The following is a 19,359-nucleotide window of genomic DNA, read 5'->3' on the forward strand; positions in this document are numbered from 1 at the left end:
GTACATACCTACCTACCCACGAATGGATCTCCTATCCTATTCTATCCATATGTTGAGGACATTGGAATTGTTATTGTTTTATTTTATATGCATCGTCGCATGCTAACTACCTCAACATAGTTTGTTGTATGCGCGTCTCTTTTCTCTTCTCTTTGAGATGCGCTAGACCTAGATGACAGACAAGTCAAGCACCTAGCTGTGTAACTCTGTGTGTGACCTTGTTGTCCTGTCCTTGTCCTCGAACTACTTTCCACTGCTTTGAATCCCCTCTCGCTTTTTCTAGGTATCCCATGTAGGTCTCTTTCACCGTAGCTAGACATTCCTGTCAATTGTCATCACTAATGTTACAAGCATGTAAAGTGAAGTGACTTTTCCGTTTCCGATGTATGTATATGCAGATGGACTTCCACCCCTCCCACCGACCACCGAACCCCTCTTTTACTTCTCCCCAGCCAGCCTGAACCTGAACCTGGTGAGTATCCAATCGCGAGATGAGCGTGGCTGTCGAATTCATTAACACCGCCTTCCAAAGTCGCATCTTGATATGGTGTCCCCGAAAAATTCCGACATAGAGGCTGTAGGGGTGAGAAATCATCTGGAGACCAAGCCCATACAGCTGGCCATGGTGACGCGAAGAGGGGAATTTGTGGCCTGTCTATTCAGGTTTGCCACGGCTCTTGGGACGGCCGCTGCTCTTGACTCTGCGGGCTTCAGGACGCTGAATGTGATGGTTGGGAATCCATTCCTCATTGAAAGCCTTGGAACCAGTTGCGACGGTAGGAGAATCGACATCAGCGGTCACAGCAACCTCGGACTTGCGAGGAGTCTTCTTGCTGGTCCTGCGTTTTTGCTGTGGGAAGTAGGGGAGGATCCATACGGTGTAGAAGAAATAGCCAACACCCACTGCGGCTGCAAGGAGGAAGACGTAGAGGAAGAGCCTTTGATTAGGTTGGTTAGAAATCGCATATTGGGTTTGACCACGAAGAGTAGGCGGAACTTACAATTGAGGGTCGAAAAAGCTAGAATCGGGCTCCACGACAGACACGGTCCCATTGTAGGCAGGAAGAGTGAGGAAAGTGTTACCGGTGTAAATGACGGCAGCCAGGTTGAGTCTCAGGTCCTGAGGGTGCATGTTGACCTGGAATCGGTAGGGGAGACTTTGTTTTTCACCGGCGGGGATTTGAACCGCATATTGATGAGTGGTCAAGTTGCGCACAATTCGAGGAGCTGCACCCAAATCACCAGTCCACAGACTTCCACCGACAAATTGCACGGTAATTGGGTCGGGTTCCTCATTGGTGAAAGAGATGAGAGCCTCGGTCTCCTGTCCGTTGACGAGCTTGATTCCAAAGATCTCGGCATTGGGGAAGGTGGTATCAACTGTCACTGCGATGGCAGGAGACTTGGAGGGGTCTTCGAGACCTTCTGGAATTTCCTGTGAGGTGGTTAGATGATGCATTCAATTGCCTGCGCAAAGAGGTGGGTTTGTGGGTGGATTTTGGAGGTATTCTGGACATACTGCATCGAGTTGCGCGCGACCAAAGCGGGCGTGTGCAGTCAAGAGAACAAGAGCAAGATCTAGAAAGCGACCCATTTTGGTTTATGGTCGAGGCAGGGAGGGAAGAGATGATGGAGAGGAGGGGTTTTGGTTGATGGTGGAGGTATGAGAAGGACAGGTATTGCAAAACAAACGGACAGCATCCAAGTCGTTAATAATATGGAGCCAGAGCCGTAGTTGGTTACGGTAATTAGTGCAGTGTGGGTGCGGGTTGCGGCTACAACTTACGCAAATTGTCTTTGGTGGGAGTGGCCGTGGGGGCTCCTCGGCAGTTTTTAGGTGTACGGAGTACTGAAGGCTATATAGAGTGGCGGAGTGGCTAAGTCCCTACCTACCTTAAGTGCCGACCTTAGGTACTTACCTGTGGCACTCTCCTCTTTGCCGTCTGGAGTACCTGAGCTCAAGGTACCTACGGTTGGCCTTTCACATACAAGTACTTCATCCAGAAAGTGCGGATGGCCTCGTGAGTGGGGACTTTAAGTAGGTCCGGGGACCATTACCTTGATGAGAGTCCGTAGACACCGCACAAAAGTCTATAACTTCCACTAGGTAGACGCTCTCAAGTAGTCGCCACTCTTTGACTTCAGGCGCCTGGATGACAAGATATGGAGAAGGCAAATATCAAAGATCTCTTCTACTGGGCAATACAATATCATGTTAGCGCGACGCTGAGAGATGCGACCCCTTACATGTAAAGTCGAGGAGTCTGGGGCCCTCGGGCCCCTGGGCGCCTAGAAGCCTCGAGAAAGAGGCGTGGTTAGGCCCCTCGGCCTTCGTGGGCGCGTAAATAGGTAAGTAAGGTACCTACTTAGTCAAAAGCATAATGCGACAATCGCTTGGTGCGGACGTTCTTGCGGGCTTGACGAAAGGACCTGACATCACTGATTAGATCCGCCTGGCCTTCCCCGTCGTGCTTGACCGCTAAGGAGTTTCTGGCCACTCATGAACCTCCGAAACCCAAGCTTAATGACCTTAACCCGCCCAAGGCATTTTAGCCTTGTTCTGAGACTCCAGTTTGCCCACTAAACGCGTCCACCCTCACAACTTTTTTTTGAAGTTCGACTGCGCAAGATTCGCCTGACCAGAATCCGATCTTGAATCTTCACCAACTTATTTAGATCCTAGCCTCGCCCTGTCAGTCGAGACATTCAACTCCTCCCACGCTCTTATATCTAATCTTCATCCTCAGATTCTACTTTCACACCCTCGCGTTGTTATCTACACCTTGCCTAACCACCGCTCTAGCCTATCCCCTGCATGCTCACTCAGTTTCAACACCCTCGCAAATGCCCGACATGGCTCGCTATGATCCTTTTGCTCCCACCTATGATCATCCTCTAGTCAACTCAAGCCCTGATTTCGGCTCTCGCTCAACTCCCTTCAGAACTCGTACCATTGGCGATCTCACCGCTGTTGCTCCTCACACTTCCTTTCGAGAACGCAATAAACGCCTGAAGAGTTTGGACGAAGAGAAGAATCAACTTATCGAGGTAAGATCTCTCGCACTCTAACAGATAACGCCCTCTAATATCTGTTTTAGGATCTTTTGCTCCATCTCGAGTCAACTCAAAGTCAACTCGATCGACTTCAACTTGAGTACAATCGAGAAATTAATTTCACTCAGACCGCAAGACAAGAACATGCCTCCATGCGTGAACAGCTGGATGTTGTCAAGTCGATTATGGTAAATTCTTCTCCATCAATACCTAGGTATCCAGACTGATCTGGTTTCCATTCACAGGATCGAAATCCCTTTATTTCCGTATTAATAGACGGTGACGCCACCATCTTCCACAAAGATTTGATCTCGAAAGGCGAAAAAGGCGGTAAAGAGGCAGCAGACGCTATCCACAGTGCTATCAATTATTTTTGCAGTCAATACCTCCCACATCTCGATGCCCCTAAGGTTTTCGTGCGGATATACGCAAATTTGAAGTCACTTGCGGAAAACCTCTCGAGACTGAAAATCATCGCACATCCTTCCCATCTCGACGATTTCATCCGCGCCTTTAATACATCGCAATCTACCTTCGACTTGGTTGATGCAGGCACCCGGCCTGAATCAACAAAAGAAAAACTTGTGGAACAATTCAAGACGAGTCTCTATGACTGTCACTGTCACCAAATTGTCCTCGGCGTCGATGGTTCATATGCCCCAATGTTGGGAGAAACCCTGAAAGATCCTGCAGTCATCAACCACATCACCCTACTCGAGACTCAGCCATTTGACAAAAACTTCGACAGTTTGAAGAACGAGCTCAAGGTCACTCGCATTGATGGAATCTTTATGACTACCAAATTGGCTCTTTCTCCAATTTCGTCCAAGGGGCCTCTTCAAGCAGTGACCGCCACCTTGCCAACTCTCACACGCGTCGAGTCAAATGGCACAGCAGGGACCGCCTCTTCCGCGAGCACACCGGCCATCACTTGGGCGTCCATGACAGCGCAGGCTCTCAATGCCTCAGCACCTCCCTCAAAAGCGAGCACCACTAGAACCTCGACCCCGAATTCGCTAAGAAGCCCCGAGCCAACTGCGGCCAAACCTGTCACAAAGATAATTGAGCGGAACAGAGCCGGCCAGAGAATTGACAAAGTCGACACGACTATCCCCAACCATGAAATCCAACGCATCAAAAAGCTGAAGCTCTGCAATATCTTCTACCTTCAAGGAGCTTCCTACTGCACAACTAATAATTGTTCGCATTCACACAGCTATCCTCTGTCAAAGGGCGAGCGCAATGTTCTTCGCGAGGTCGCTCGAATGACTCCTTGTTACTACAAAATGGACTGTTCAGATCCCGAATGCATTTACGGCCATCGCTGTCCACAAAACAAGCCTGATGACGGAGGTTGCTGGTATGGACCAGACTGTCGCTTCTATGGTTGGGGCCATGGCATTGACACGAGAGTTGTAAAGACCACTAGAGTCTAATCGAGGATGCCTGCCTACTTGACTCGCTGTCGAGGACCTGCAGCATTCATGAAACTTGTTCCGTTGCTCTTGTGGAAAGGATGGTAGGATGGATAATGGGATGATGTCGGTGAACATCAGGGAATGGCCCATGGCTACTTTTTTCTCGCAATCCAACCCAAGAGATACCCAGTGCTTGATGGATTTATGAATATTAGCTGGGCGTTTTAATCAGGACGGGGATCTGTGTCAGACAGGACGTGCATCCACTCTTTTAATGTTGTAACTTGTTGCCCAGGAGTAGCGAGTTTGCTACTTCGTCATTAGAATTCCGCGAAAATATCCGACCTCGTGTTAATAAACCTTGCTATTACTTCTAAGTAGGATTGCTCGTCTCTAATATGTCTAGTTACATGTCTCGATTCTATGAAAACACTTTGATTTGCGTCAATCTTGAGAGATGCGTGTACGAACTCTCCACTCACTTCAGGAAATGCTTTAGAGCCTTCATTCTATCCATTCGCAAGCCGTTCATCGCGGCGGTAAAACTCAATCAAGAACAATGCTGCCGTTGGCCAATGGCTTGTAGTCTTCCTCACCAGCCCACTGTGCTTCGTAGAGACTTTCGTCCATTTGGGATGCATCCATGCCCATTGTCACTTCCCTGCAGAAAGTGAATTAGTATCAGAAACCAAAACAAATAGCAGTCGAGAACCCACTTATCAGTCGCTAGAACTTCAAGTCCTGGAACGCAATCGATCAAGGCAATGATGACAAAGGACCCAACAAAGGACCATGTAAAGCCGATCAGGGCTTCGACCACCTGAACTCCAAGTTGTCGAATATTGCCATCAAAGAATACACCACCGTCGACTTCGACACCACCATAGGCTGCAACAGCCTTTTGTGCAAACAATCCAGTGCCAATGGTGCCGAGAAAGCCCCCGACACAGTGAGTTGCAAAAGTATCTCCATTGTCAACCCACTTCCAACGTCGGGCGAAATCGGTGAATTTGATTCGGAGCGCCTGTCGACAAATGACGGCCCCGGCAATCCCAAAGAAAAAGGATGTTGTTAGATCGATGAATCCAGCAGCGGGTGTAATCATGACCAGGCCCGCGATGGCACCCATGAAAATAGAGTCGAGTGACCACACCCCACTCTCCAGGTAAGTGATCGAAGCCCAGGTGATGGCACCTGCTGAAGCGCAGAGGTTTGTCACGCAGAGAGCATTGACAGATTGGAAGGTCAGCGTGAGCGTCGTTCCGGCATCGAAAGCTAACCAAGACCCCCATATTATGATCATTGCCAGCAGTTGACACATGGAGTTATGTGGCCGGTGCAATTTGAGGTGTGATGGCGTGCGAATATCGGATTTCTTGGACCTGAAGATGGGATATGACAGATACAGGCTGAGAGCACTCGCTGTTGCACCGCTACAGATGTGGACAGGAGTGCCACCGGCAAAGTCAAGAACTCCCAGTTCTGACAACCAGCCGCCTCCCCAGACCATATGTGCCAAGGGACAGTATATGAAGGTGGCCCATAGCTAGATCAGATATCAGAAGATGGTCCTGCAGTCTTTTCTCGTCCAACTCACAAATATGAATGGAATCAACGGGAGGATACGACCTCGTTCACAGGCCCCTCCTACGGCAATAGCGCAAACAGTCGCTTCAAATACCTGGATGATGGATTAGCTGACCGTTGAAAGGACAATCGAGTCAATTTTCTGTTCAAAGCCACATACCAACTGGAACTCGCTGAAAAGGATGGCGGGAATAGTTCCGACCGGCTCTGCCAGAACGCCACGGTGAAATGCATAGCTGAGATCGCCAATGACTCCAGCTCCATTACCATAAGCCAGAGTATATCCAATGATGAACCATTGAATCGAGCAAACACAAACTGTCAACACAGCAGGAATAAAGGATGCCAAACCACTGCGACGAGTCGAGTATCCCGAGTATCCAAGGCCAACTGCAGGGATGATTGGCCAACAAAAAACAGTACAGACAAGGATAAAGAGAGTGTCAATGCGGTCGCAGGCCTCCCAGGCCTTCTGGACGTCTGAAATCATCGCGTAATGCGGGAAAGCAAAAAGGTCTGGCTTCTCACATGCGAGAAATGAGGTCGGAGCTCAAGATAACAACTCCTCAACCCTTATCCTTTCCTTATCTCGTCCTACACGGCCTGCCAAATGAGATTCAGGCTCGGCATCGACCGCGAGATAAAGGATGGCAGGGGCATGATTGGTCTGTCAGCTCACTCAAGACATTGTAAAATTGCTTGTAACCGCTTGTTCATTGCTTCGCAGAGCCTATCTGGAGTACAGTGAAAACAGGACGATGATTCTGAGAGAATAATTGAGAATTCTAGCACATTTCAAAATGAAGCCATGCTCGATGAAAGGTACAACAACAGGCCCCGCGATTATGCATGGATGGTCGGTTCCTTGCAGGACAAATTGACACATAGCCATGCGTCATGAAAACAGAGGCCAATCACTGGCTTCTGTATGGAAGTATCTGGAAATCTGGGGCTGGGTCTCCTCGTGTTTTACCTGGCGCTCGTGGCAATGCCCGCGCCAGGACGGATTCTTATCCACGGCTACAAGCTTTCGGTAACAACATCAGAGATCGTTACCGTGATTGGACAATGGTATCATTTCCCTTCGAAAGATAGCTTTCGGCGGGGGTGATGCTTCCCTCCCTTCTACTAGTCCCAAAGAGGATAAAATATCGACCATGTCGATCGCGTGCATTACTCCCAGGGACTCTCTCTGTCGTGCCACCAGGAGAGCTGGTCCGAACAGGCAGATGGCCTCTGAAATCAACCTTTAGACTCCTCCAAACATGGAAGAGGAGCCCACGTGGATTGGTTCACGCGAGATACACCCATGTTCCAGGCAGGCCGCATCGCGGTCACTTCCCACTTTGCATCCATGATTAAAGCCTCGTCTTATCCCCTGGGTTGTGCTCGCTCATCCTCAATCTTCTTCACTGCGCTGATTTACAGCACTGCTCGTATAGATTCATTGTGGCCATCATGTCGGTAGACGCAGAAAAGTCTTCCCCCGATGATTCACCTTCTTCTGATGAAGGGAGACGGGGCTCCGTGCTCATCGGCACGGTTGACGACCTTCATGTCATGGACAAGCTCGGTTACAAACCCGAATTGAACCGTAACCGCTCCATGTTCACCCTGCTGTTCCAGTCGTTGGCAATCGCTGCGATTCCTTATGGCGAAGGTGCACCAATCATCAATGCCATATACGGAGGCGGTCCACTGGCCATCTTTGTTGGATGGCTCGTGATCCTTGTCTTGGATGAATGTGTAGCTCTGTCTCTGGGTGAGCTGGCTTCCAAGTATCCTACCTCGGCAGGTTAGTGCTTTTGATGTTCGACTTGGACGTGTCCATACTGACAGAGCACTCCAGGTCCCTATTACTGGTCCTTTCAGTTGGCAACCAAGGGCAAAACAGTCCTCTCCTTCATCACTGGCTGGACCTGGCTGATTGGAAATTGGACCATCACGCTCTCGGTCAACTTTGGGTAAGACAGGTTGCTGCAACATATGACTGGGACAGATGAACGCTGACCGCCGTGCAGTTTTGCCTCCCTCATCTTTGGATGTGTGGCCATGTATCATCCTGATTGGATTGCAAGTGACTGGCAACTATTGTTGGTCTTCTATGCCATTTGTGTGATAACCTTCTTTGCCGTGGCGTTTGGAAACAAAATCCTGCCACTGGTGGATACTGCCTGTGCCGCCTGGACGGCTGTCAGTATCTTTGTCATCATGATCGCACTCTCAGTCAGAGCCCAGGCTGGACGACATCCTGCATCATTTGCTTTGGGCCATTATGACACAAGCTTCTCCGGCTGGGGAGGATTTACCTTCTTCATTGGCCTCTTGCCTGCAGCTTACACTTTCTCTGCCATTGGCATGATCTCGGCTATGGCTGAGGAGTGCAAGAATCCGACCGTCAAAGTCCCCAGAGCGATAGCCTTGTGTGTTCCAGTTGGCGGATTTTTCGGCTTGTTCTTCATCTTGCCAATTTGCTTCACCCTTCCGCCCATGGAGGACGTTATACTCGCTCCATACGGACAGGCTCTCCCATATATTTTCTACCGAGTCATGGGCACCCCCGGCGGCGGAATGGGCCTCATGTCCCTGATCCTGATCATCACACTCTTCTGCAGCATCAGCATCACTGTCGCGGCTTCGCGATGTACCTGGGCGTTTGCTCGCGATGATGCCATTCCCGGTGCCCGCATCTTCTCCAGGGTCAACCACAAGCTTGGTGTTCCCATCAATGCTCTCATCTTGACCACCATCGTGCAAATGCTTCTTGGTCTGATTTATTTGGGTTCCAGCAGCGCCTTTACGGCCTTCATCTCGGTCGGCGTGATTGGGTTGGCCGTCAGCTATGCCATTCCCATCAGCATCAGTCTATGGCATCGACGCAAAGAAGTCTCCACCGCGCCATGGAACTGGGGTAATGCGATTGGATATACCGTCAACATAATCGCAGTGTTCTGGATTTGCTTTGAGTTGGTCATCTTCTCCATGCCTGTCGCCTTACCTGTCACGCCTGTGACGATGAATTACGCAAGTGTGGTCTTTGTAGGGTTCATGGCCATCTCTGCAGCTTGGTATGCCATCTATGCCAGGAAGGCATACAAGGGACCACCAGAATCCGATGGCATTGCTGGTTAGAATCAAGGACGATCATAAGATAGCCACGGGCTGGAATGTCCTTGCTCCATCGAATGACCCACCAGTGTATACAGAGGTATATAATTACAGATCTGTGATAATAATTATTTGAGGCTGCGCTGTTAGCCAAGCCTTAATAGCAACTCCTTTCACGCTTCATTGCCTTCAATCGCAACGTGAGTGTGCTTGTTGGTGGTTTCGTTCAATTGGTCCGCACGTGATCTTGCGAATGTCATGAAAAGCCCGCCAAGCTCGGAGCGGATCAGAGTTTCACCTTCGACGTCACGTGCTATTTTCTTCAAGGATAAATTGACGCCTCAACCGCACTTCGTCTTGAACATCCCAAAAACACTCCCATTTTTCCCCTCCAGCCACCTCTTGCCCACCGCATTCCAGATAGTCACCTATCTGTGGTAGCTCATTCTTTCATGGTGTGAACAGCCGAATTGTCGGCTGACTGGAAAGCCGTTCAGCCTTACCGTCAGCCCCCTCTCATCATGGTAAGCAGACAACAAGGCGATGATTGCAAGCATTAATCCTTCTTCAGGCTGCGACCATCCTCCATCCCTTCGAGCGCAGAGTTGCCGACACTCAGCTCTCCAAGAGGTACGTCTTATGTCCAGCGATACTCACCTCCTACCTGCCTGCCTTGTATGATGCACTTTTGACAAAATGGGAATCTCTCTGAAAATCCTTGAAGAGTCTATATTTATTTTGCTTTCTGAACCTTCCTCAAGATACCTGTTTCTCAACCTCGGAGATACATCCACCGCAGGAGAAGATGGCTGACGATTCTTGTCAACAGCGATGTGAACAATCTCATCATGGACTACCTGATCACCGAAGGATACCCCTCTGCGGCTGAAAAATTTGCTTCCGAAGCCAACATCCAACCCAACGCCAATATTAGTGGCATTCAGGAAAGAGTTCAAATTCGAGAGTCGATACATCGTGGAGATCTTCAGGTGGCAATCGAGTTGATCAACGAGCTCAACCCCGATGTAAGTCGCCCTTCGACCCATATTCCCTTATCTCTTTTCCATGATTAGATCTTGTTTTCATGCACCACTCATAGCCTTCGGGCAGAGATGAGAAACAAAACACCTTCAGTCCTCAGTATGATTTGGAAAAAACAACTTGCATTTGTCTTTTACCTCGAGCATGCCATTTATCGGGGTACACGACTGACCTGCTTGGTAGCTTTTGGACACCGACAAGAAGTTGCACTTTTCGCTCCTTCGTCTTCAACTTGTCGAGATAATTCGCCAGAGCTTCACGTCATCGGATCCCAGTCTCGTCGGCGAAGCGATTGAGTTTGCCCAAAACAACTTGGCACCTTATGCACCTTTGGACTCTCAATTCAAGAATGACCTCGAGCGTGCCATGGCTTTATTGATTGTGCCAAGGGAATCGTGGATGCATGCTTCTTCCTCTGGATCCACAACTACCGCCTCACAAGTGCAATCCGATTTTGGAGCACTCGCCGAGTTGGTCGACCCATCTTTACGACGAAAGGTTGCCAAAGATGTCAATGAAGCTATTCTTCAGTCTCAAGATCAGCGAAGAGAGGCAAATATAAGATACCTGGTCCGGGCTCGAGCGTGGGCGGAGCAGCTTGCACGGGAGAAGAAGTTGGATCTCCCCGAAACACTTGTCCTTGGTTTGGATGGAGATGAGCCACCCAGCCAAGCAAGCCACAACGGTCACAATGGCGATAATGGTGATACCGAGATGACTGGACACGGCTCCGCGACCACCACTGCTGGTGGTGGAGATGTCGATTTGGCCCGTTACACCAACATCCCGTAGTGGGGAATGAACTACGCCAGCTTCGCAGAATACTACGCCGAGCTCGGAATCAGTCCCCCACCAGACGACTTTCTTGGCGTAAACGACTCCTATGATGGAACCGACAACTCACAAATTGGCTCCCTTATTGGGAGCTGGTTTTGGATTTAATGCAAGAGCTGCAGACTATATTGGAGAGAAAGAGTTGGACAGTCCAGTCCAGTAAGCCCGACTGCTGGATGAAGAATGCTGGCGATCGCAGCTCTATCAACCGTTTTCTCATGGGTTTGCTTCGAGGCATTGCACAGGTGCCAGCTACAAAGATTCTTCAAACGCGGTCTCCACGATTTCAAACCAGGCGAAACGCCTCAACGTTTATGTTCACGAGAGGAGCATGATTTCTACTTAGCGAAGGCGTTGGGGATACGATTTTATGATTCAGGTTACAATAACCTATGTTGGGCTTGCACTCGCTTGTCGTGGCAATTTTGCTGCGAGAACGCGATTTAGCTTTAGCAATAACATCAAATTGCATAACTTCGACCATTGTCAAATGTTGAGTTCCTAGCCATAATCTCTTTGCGTCTTGTGTTTCGCCTTGCCAATTTCTTCCAGTTCGACATTCATGGGGAACTCGTGAAATCCAAAGTCGTTTAAGTGCCAGCCTCGCGCATCAGGGTATCAAAGAACGCAGTATCAAGACCTTGAAACACCCAGTCATCCATGCCTGCTGCAGCATCTGGCCACATCTCCTCCTGATTCGAGAACAGATCTTCTGACGCTTCTTGATACACTTGCGTCGCGTTTTGTTGAATTGATGGCGCGCTGACTGTATTCTCAGACGACGAGACGATCCCTGGGTCAGGACAAAGGTCGTTGTTATCGTAAACGTTGTCTCCCACCGTTGCGGTGTCCATGCGCATGGATCCAATGCCACCAATCGTGACACCTTCATGGTGCAATCGACCTTCTGCTGCTGTCGCTTTGTTGGTCGGAACATATGTAATGCCTTGTCGGGAGATTTGGATTCCACCGACATATGGCACCTTGATGATGAAGGCATTACAGGCCTTCTCACAGTTCTGATCATTCTCTGAAACATGTTCAACCTGGTGACTCTGAGCCGCACCAGCCTCTGCCGCCAACAGATGCCTCAACAGCTGAACACATTTGGCGGCGAGGACATCTTCGCGTGGTTCAGTTGTCGAGTTCATGCACTCAAGGGCCTGCTCCACCAGCGCGCGGTCGCCGAAACGCTGATGTACAAGTGGATTATTGGACTCTGTCCAATAGTGCGTGACGACATGGGCCAGCACTAGTGTCATGCCTGCAATCAGAGCCATAAAATCCCCCATTCGACAAAATGGCGTAACCGGATTGAAAGATCGCATTGCAATCCCTCGCGCCAGAATCTCGCGGCTGGCATTGACACAGACAATTCGAGAGTAATGGTTCTGAGAAAGTTGCTGTGGACATAACATGTATGGCAGATGCAGTTGCATTACCACGCTGAAGTAACACATGAGATCCCACGTCCGTCGAATCTCACAGAGGGCATCTTGCGAGTCCAGCTCCAGACCGGTGAAATTGGTTGGCCGCCAGAAACTGGATGGCATCTGTTCGCTTACCTTGATCAGTTCTCCGTCGATCTCTTTTGTCATCTCTAGGGATTTCCCTGATTCAGAGCACTCGTTTCGTTGGAGGATGCGACCTGTCACTTCGGTTACAAGCGCCGTCATATTGCCAGCTTGCGAAGCATCCCTGGGCGTTAATTGAACGGCCAATTTCGCAGCAGCAGTGCTGGTCGGCAGACCAAGGAGAAGTGACATTATCCGTTCCATCGAGACAGTGCAAGCCCACAGTTCCTCAGGATCGATATCCTTGTCATTATTGATGACCTTGAAGCGATGATGACCGGAACGATGCAAACCCATTAATTGAGCTGCCATGACGGCCCGGCGCATGGTAATCCACGCTCGGCGGATGTTGCCGGCGTCGCTGTGATAACAGGCCTCAAGACAAATGTTTTCAAGGCCTTCCAAAGTGCCTAGGAATACATCATTGGTGGTGACTAGGTTGATTGCCGACTCTGCAAGTCGGTCCATGATGACATGATGATGCTCCCCAAGGCCAGGTATGATTGTGTTGGGTGATAGGTATTGTAACGCCGCCGCAAACATCAACATATCTCTGGCCACTAGTACTGGATGAGCGTCTAGATGGAGATTGGTGGGGGAGAATCGCTTTGTGTATTGTTCCTCTCCCAACAAGCTGGAGGCCTTATAGTTGCTCCGGTAGAGGGACATGGACATTTCACCGAGTTTTGCGAGAAGGATTTCGAGGTCTGATGGTGAAGGAAGAGCCATGAGAAGGGCTTGAGTGACCTTGGGGTGCTTGGATGATTCAACGATCCACGGACGACTTGATACTGCTGGCAGTGTCGCATACTGGGGTGTTGATGAGTAGGCCGACGGCTCATTCTGCAGAGCCTTGTTAATCCACAGTTGACGCATCAAGATCAATACTTTATCACTTACCAGTGATCTATCCTTTAACGTCATAGCTGGTGTCGAAGGCACTGAAAACGACGTGGACGAAGCATGACTATCAATATAATCGCCGTGCAAAGCTCGTCGAGTCATGTCGCCATTTCTCTCCATGCCAGCTTCAGTCCAAACCGTATCGCTATCCTCTCCATCGAATTCACCCAACACCTGTTGACTAATGCATTTCTTGCCTCGTCGACGACATGTGACACATTTCTCATCGTCTGTGGACGAGAAGACACATTTGACTTTGCGCCGCCTACAATCCCAGCAGCTGTGTGTTCCCTTTCGCACCTTTCGCTTCGGCCTAGTGTCGTCCGAGCTGGGATTCATTGTCGCATGGAAGAAGAGCATGGAAGAAAAGTAGCCACTTGAAAGTGGCCCACCTCAGAGGGAAGTCCTCGGGGATTGTGTTTGACGTTTTTTGGCAATTCCGATTTGAATATATAGTGAGTCCTCTTCGTCCGAGATGTTTCGTAGTCTCGTTCGTCCGAGCTTGTGGGGAATGTGGGCAGGAGACCAATCATGTCGAAGAGAGTTCGGCCGAATCGACGTCCGCATACTTTCACTCTCCTCTCCTTAAGGATTACTTGACCGACAGTCCACATATCCTCCGTAAATGTTGGCTGATGATTGCTGCGAGACTGGTCGTAGCCCATTAAATCACCCATGAAGCATATGGAGAGTCTGCAACATGGAGCCAACGTCAAGCATAACCCCTTGGTGGAATTCTCTGATTGGGGTCTATCTATACCTCTCCATGACAACCGACCGTCGTGAAAGGGATGCCATATCTATGAGTGTTCAAACAATGGACAAAGCAGATCCACCACAATGTCTGATCTCGGTCGGACCCAGCGGTTTCGGCTGGAAAATGTTCACCTCAATCAGATTCTCAGAAGACTGGGTGGGTTCTTCGTTGAAAGACTGTCTCGGTCAAAGAAAACCCACCCTTCACTAAGCATCTAGCACCACAGGGCTTGCTTAGAAACAACTTCACATTCTCATCAGTCAGATTCGGACATTAATCTTTACCACCGAGACAGGGGCTGTCAATTCGCCCGAGGTGAACAAAATATAAGTTGGGACATGTCTGAGCCTTCGCTGATAGATCACCTGCTTGTAAACCAGGCTGATCCAAATACCTAGTATCTTCTAGGTTTCACTCCACAATGGCCGCACAACAGGTTGACTCTGACAAACAGTCAGTTCAAGAAGACTCGTCTCAGAATCTGAGCCCCAAAGAAGGCTCAACCCTAGGCGATGGCCATGATCCAGAACCTCCCACCCTGGTATTTGCAGATGGTCTCCGTCTCGCAGCAATTGTCGCCTCTCTCATGCTGAGCATGTTCCTGGTAGCCCTGGACAATGTATGTCACAATGAACTTGGTGATGAGACAAGAAACTGATCTGTGTCACACTTAGACCATTCTTAGTACAGCCATCCCCAAAATCACCGATGAGTTCCAAGATTTGAACAAAGTATCGTGGTACGGAGCCGCATACTTCATGACATTTGGAGGTGGTATGCTTAAACAAAGAAACATAAAACCTATGTTTACTGACAAAGGGAGCAGAGTATCCCTCTATGCACTGCCTGGCACTCCCATGGAGGCGTGCCTATGCCATCATATATAACACTGATAACTTTAGGTTTTCAATCTACTTGGGGCAAATTCTACAAATACTTTCCCATCAAACGCTGGTTCTTCGTCGCCATGTTCATCTTCGAGCTCGGAAGCCTTATCTGTGGAGTGGCGAAGAATCCCACCACTTTGATCGTCGGTAGAGCGATTGCAGGTTTCGGCGGTGCTGGCATTGCCGTTGGAGTGTTTACGATTCTAGGATTCGCTGCTGCTCCTGAAAAGCGTCCTCAAGTGTTGGGCTACACCGGTGCTACGTATGGCATCGCTGCTGTGCTTGGACCACTCATTGGCGGTGCCTTTACTGAGAAAGTCTCATGGCGTTGGGTACGAGTTTTATATCTCCATGTACGCATCCCCCGGGCACTGACTCTTATGCAGTGCTTCTACATCAACCTTCCTATCGGGGGGCTCGCCGCCGTCATTGTCGTCTTCTTCTTCAAAACCCCTGACCACGCACGACCTGCCACTGGCACTCGCAAGGAGAAATTGTTGCAGATGGATCTGGCCGGCGCAGCTCTGATGATCGCCTTGATCGTTCAATATATCCTGGCACTACAATATGGAGGTCAAACACATTCCTGGAGAAGCAGCGTTGTAATCGGCCTGCTTGTGGGCTTCGTCGTGACCGTTGCGGTTTTTATCGCTTGGGAGATGTTCCTGAAGGAGCGTGCTATGATTGTTCCACGATTGGTGAGTCTCAGCTACACTCTGATTATCTATTTGCAGTACGCTCATGTCAAGGATGAGCAGTTTTCCAAGCGTTATGTTCTGGTCGGCTCTCTCTTCATGTTCTGCTTCGGTGGAGGATACTTCACTATCCTATACTACCTACCAATCTACTTCCAGAGCGTCTACAACAATAGCCCTATCGACTCTGGGGTCAAGATGCTCGCACTTATCATTCCGTTGACATTCGCCGCAATGGCACAAGGCTATGCCTTGTACAAGATTGGAATCGTTCCTATCTTCTGGATGGTTGGAGGCGCCCTGGGAAGTATTGGCTGTGGGCTGTTCTATACAATGGACACCAACACTTCCACCGGCAAGTGGATTGGCTACCAGATCATCGTCGGATTTACCACTGGCTTGACATTTCAGGTTGCTCTGTCAAATGCACAAGTCCACACCCCACCAGAGGACATGTCCCAGGTGACGGCTATCATCAACTGTATGTTGCAACCTTACCTTTAGTAGCGATACGGCATTTCTTCTGACAGTCCACACAGGTTTCGTGACAATTGGTGGATCATTCTTCCTCTCTGCAGCACAATGTGCCTTCAACAACCAATTGATCGGAAGACTGGCGAGCACAATTCCAGACATCAACCCGAGGGTGGTCCTTGAGATCGGTGCGACTGAGATCCGCCAGGCTTTCTCAGCAGACCAAGTTCCCCTTGTCATCAATGCCTACATGGTGGGTTTAAGAGCAGTTTTTGGGATTTCAATTGCTGCATTTGGCGTTGCCACGATCATTGGTCCCTTTGGCAACTGGAACAAACTTCGCGGCGAGGAGCTGAAGAAGGCTACGGGAGGCGCTGCATGATGGGTTGAAAGGCAGTGAAATGGAGATGATTGTGACACTAGAGAGATCTTTTGGGCGTTCAACGGCGAATCTGGGGGCTGTTTCAGATCTATGTACAAGCCAGATCTACTGACGCTTAGCACGGATCGACAGTCACGGGTGACTATTTTCTCACCCATTGTCGTACTAAGAGTGCCCACTGAGGACAATACGTACTAAGGAGAGTGCCTACTCAAAGTACCTCTGAGCTAAGCGTATCTATTATAGGGACCCGTCGAGACTATCATGCATGAGACCCAATTCCAGGTTCCATGTGCTGTTGCTGGCGTTGATTTACGTGTACGTCAGTTCTTGTCATACCATTCCAATCGGGCTAAAAAGCCATCTATCCTCAGCTTCTTGATTGCGTCCTCTGCCCATTCACCACACCTTATCAGCTTTTGCCCGGGGAACAGTCTTTTAGGGCCATTGAATTGCTTGGGCGGGGGCTCAACTAGGTTGCAAACTCGTCGAAAACCTCCGTCATCGTAAGCCGCTCTTGACACTCTCCCCAGAAATCTTTTGCTGATGAATGCCGACTGCTCATCCTCTTCGGGCTCCTTTCCAGGTCGATGATTATGGTACATTCCCTGCATGATATTGCCAGACACTTGAAATATATGTCCCGTGCTAGGCCCAAGTTCGTGTGTCTCCACGAAGATCGCCACGTGATTAATTGGCATTCCGGAAGACTCTACCCAAAAGACATCATAATGGGCATTTTGATCTGGTTTCGAGTTGGCCATAGTTCTGGACTGAATATCACTTTCGTCGGCGAAAGGCGCTTGGCTGTGACTGTGGGGGGGGGGGCAAATAGGTAGGTAGTATGGAACTTTGGAGCCGGTATTAGGATCGAAAATGCCACGCAACAAGTGGAAGAGTAGTGAGGCAGAAGTAGCTCCTGATTCAAGCTTGGGATTTGGCAAGTCGCTGATGGATGATTGGATTATCTGTTCACCGTCAAAAGGTCCTTTAGGCTTCAAACGTTGGGGGTTTGGGCTGGCACGTGATAATATGTTGACTGTGACATGTTTTTGTGAACTTCACCTCTATTGAAATTGCCCGCTGGAACCGCCCAGTGAACACGTTGTCTTAACTAAATTACAAACCTTTATATCAAGAAGATACGATCCAGACAAGCCCATGTGTCCTTCTTCAAAGGACGAACATGCCAAACGGTTGAGATATGGCCGGCGAGTTCTAGGTCCCTGAAAAGTGATCACGGTATCGCTCAGGGCTTGCCCAGCTGCTCAGAACTGTACAGAGTACTCTGGCTGATCAGGGCATACATCAAGGCGGGCCAAGTTGCGAGTTGCGGTCAGGTTCGCATAGCCACGGCTCAAAACGGCTCAGTCACAGGTCAGGCCAAATGGCGAAATTCTCAGGTCTGAAAACAGAACTGGATTTCCGAGAGGCCAAGATGCGCCGCTGAGTATCTGGATAGGGAGAGAGTGACTTGAAAGTCGGCGAAAAATGCCCCAAGTGCTTCTCCAAAGTTGTGTTTTCGGCGAACTCATTTAGCGCAGGTTCTGGTCCGAGGCTAGCACGGCTTGACATAGACAGACATAGACACAGACTCCAAAAGGTGCAAAAATGAAATTTGGAGATTATCCATAGACGATATCCATTGGTCTCTTGGTGGTAGGTCAAGGGTTCCCCAGACATCACTCCGACTTCATGATGCCGAATCCGTGTGTGGAGCCTTGTCAATCCCCCTTCCCCACCCATCTCTTAGAATGCCGTATTCTTAACCTCATGCCCGGAATAAGTTTGGCTGTCACCGTGATCTCGAACATTGCGCCGGTGTTAATCTCCCAGTCAATCGACACACCTTTTGCTTGCACGACATCAAGAATCACATTATAGGACCGCCTCGCAAACATGGCTGCCGGCAATCTGGAGGGAAAAGTCATTGCAATTACCGGTGGAGCATCCGGCATGGGTCTGGCGACTGCGAAGCTCTTGTCGTCACGCGGAGCGATACTGGCATTAGCAGATTTGAACCAGGCCGGACTAGACGAGATTGCAACGACGATTCGATCACAAGGTGGTAAAGTGGTCACTCGAGTTACGGATGTGCGGAATCCAGACCAAGTCAATGCGTTCATCGATGCCGCCGTTGCCGAGTATGGCAAGCTGGACGGGGCTGTTAATATGGCCGGTGTCCTGGGGAAGAACGCTTACAAGCATTCAGTCGAGGAGCTCAGTCTTGAAGAATGGGAGCTCATCATGGGCGTCAACGCCACAGGAACGTTCAACAGCCTCAAAAAGGAACTCCAGGTTATAGTCGACGGCGGCAGCATCGTCAACGTCGGAAGTATCCTTTCCATTCGTGGTTCTGCGAACAATCCGGCCTATGCTGCCAGCAAGCATGCCGTTCTGGGACTATCAAGATCCGCTGCAAAGAGTGCTGGTTCTCGTGGCGTGAGGGTCAATGTCATCGCTCCGTAAGTATTGCTCCATCACTCTCCTTCTACTGCTTCTGCCACTCCCGACACACCCAATATCTGTCTTGTTCTCGCTCCAAGAAACTAATCACCAAGTCTAGAGGAACTACCAATACTCCTATGGTCCATGTCCTCGAAAGTCAAAATCTTGGGTCGGCTAGGAGCCTTCCCACCCCTCTA

The 19,359-nt window shown here is 49.6% G+C and overlaps 5 protein-coding genes across 7 annotated transcripts; 3 read left to right on the forward strand and 2 right to left on the reverse strand.

The window, feature by feature from the left end:
- Positions 1-30: 30 nt before the first annotated feature.
- Positions 31-1,668, reverse strand: PV10_04593. Of its 2 annotated transcripts, XM_016369163.1 has the most exons (3): positions 1,520-1,668; positions 1,002-1,435; positions 31-938 (listed from the first exon to the last, which is right to left on the reverse strand). In XM_016369163.1, exons 1-3 carry the CDS (start codon positions 1,592-1,594, stop codon positions 656-658), a joined length of 792 nt encoding a protein of 263 aa, XP_016224951.1. In that variant the 5' UTR covers positions 1,595-1,668; the 3' UTR covers positions 31-655. The 2 variants fall into 2 exon arrangements, with proteins under 2 accessions (XP_016224951.1, XP_016224952.1); XM_016369164.1 differs by having other exon boundaries at positions 1,002-1,668.
- A 942-nt stretch (positions 1,669-2,610) lies between these two features.
- On the forward strand, positions 2,611-4,833 carry PV10_04594 (uncharacterized protein). The gene is made up of 3 exons (XM_016369165.1): positions 2,611-3,048; positions 3,099-3,242; positions 3,300-4,833. Exons 1-3 carry the CDS (start codon positions 2,845-2,847, stop codon positions 4,488-4,490), a joined length of 1,539 nt encoding a protein of 512 aa, XP_016224953.1. The 5' UTR covers positions 2,611-2,844; the 3' UTR covers positions 4,491-4,833.
- On the reverse strand, positions 4,804-6,562 carry PV10_04595 (uncharacterized protein). The gene is made up of 4 exons (XM_016369166.1): positions 6,220-6,562; positions 6,070-6,153; positions 5,189-6,018; positions 4,804-5,133 (listed from the first exon to the last, which is right to left on the reverse strand). Exons 1-4 carry the CDS (start codon positions 6,547-6,549, stop codon positions 5,019-5,021), a joined length of 1,359 nt encoding a protein of 452 aa, XP_016224954.1. The 5' UTR covers positions 6,550-6,562; the 3' UTR covers positions 4,804-5,018.
- An 886-nt stretch (positions 6,563-7,448) lies between these two features.
- PV10_04596 (uncharacterized protein) lies at positions 7,449-9,191 on the forward strand (the record flags this gene model as incomplete). Its single annotated transcript, XM_016369167.1, has 3 exons — positions 7,449-7,854; positions 7,909-8,023; positions 8,081-9,191. The coding sequence occupies exons 1-3, from the start codon at positions 7,518-7,520 to the stop codon at positions 9,189-9,191; spliced, it is 1,563 nt and encodes a 520-aa protein (XP_016224955.1). The 5' UTR covers positions 7,449-7,517.
- Positions 9,192-9,544: 353 nt separating this feature from the next.
- On the forward strand, positions 9,545-11,523 carry PV10_04597. 2 transcript variants are annotated; one of them, XM_016369168.1, is made up of 4 exons: positions 9,545-9,691; positions 9,739-9,797; positions 9,997-10,192; positions 10,392-11,523. In XM_016369168.1, the coding sequence occupies exons 1-4, from the start codon at positions 9,689-9,691 to the stop codon at positions 10,998-11,000; spliced, it is 867 nt and encodes a 288-aa protein (XP_016224956.1). In that variant the 5' UTR covers positions 9,545-9,688; the 3' UTR covers positions 11,001-11,523. The 2 variants fall into 2 exon arrangements, with proteins under 2 accessions (XP_016224956.1, XP_016224957.1); XM_016369169.1 differs by having other exon boundaries at positions 9,739-10,192.
- Positions 11,524-19,359: the final 7,836 nt, after the last annotated feature.

This window comes from Exophiala mesophila, assembly GCF_000836275.1.
Source record: "Exophiala mesophila strain CBS 40295 unplaced genomic scaffold supercont1.3, whole genome shotgun sequence".
Classification (NCBI taxonomy): Eukaryota; Fungi; Ascomycota; class Eurotiomycetes; order Chaetothyriales; family Herpotrichiellaceae; genus Exophiala; species Exophiala mesophila.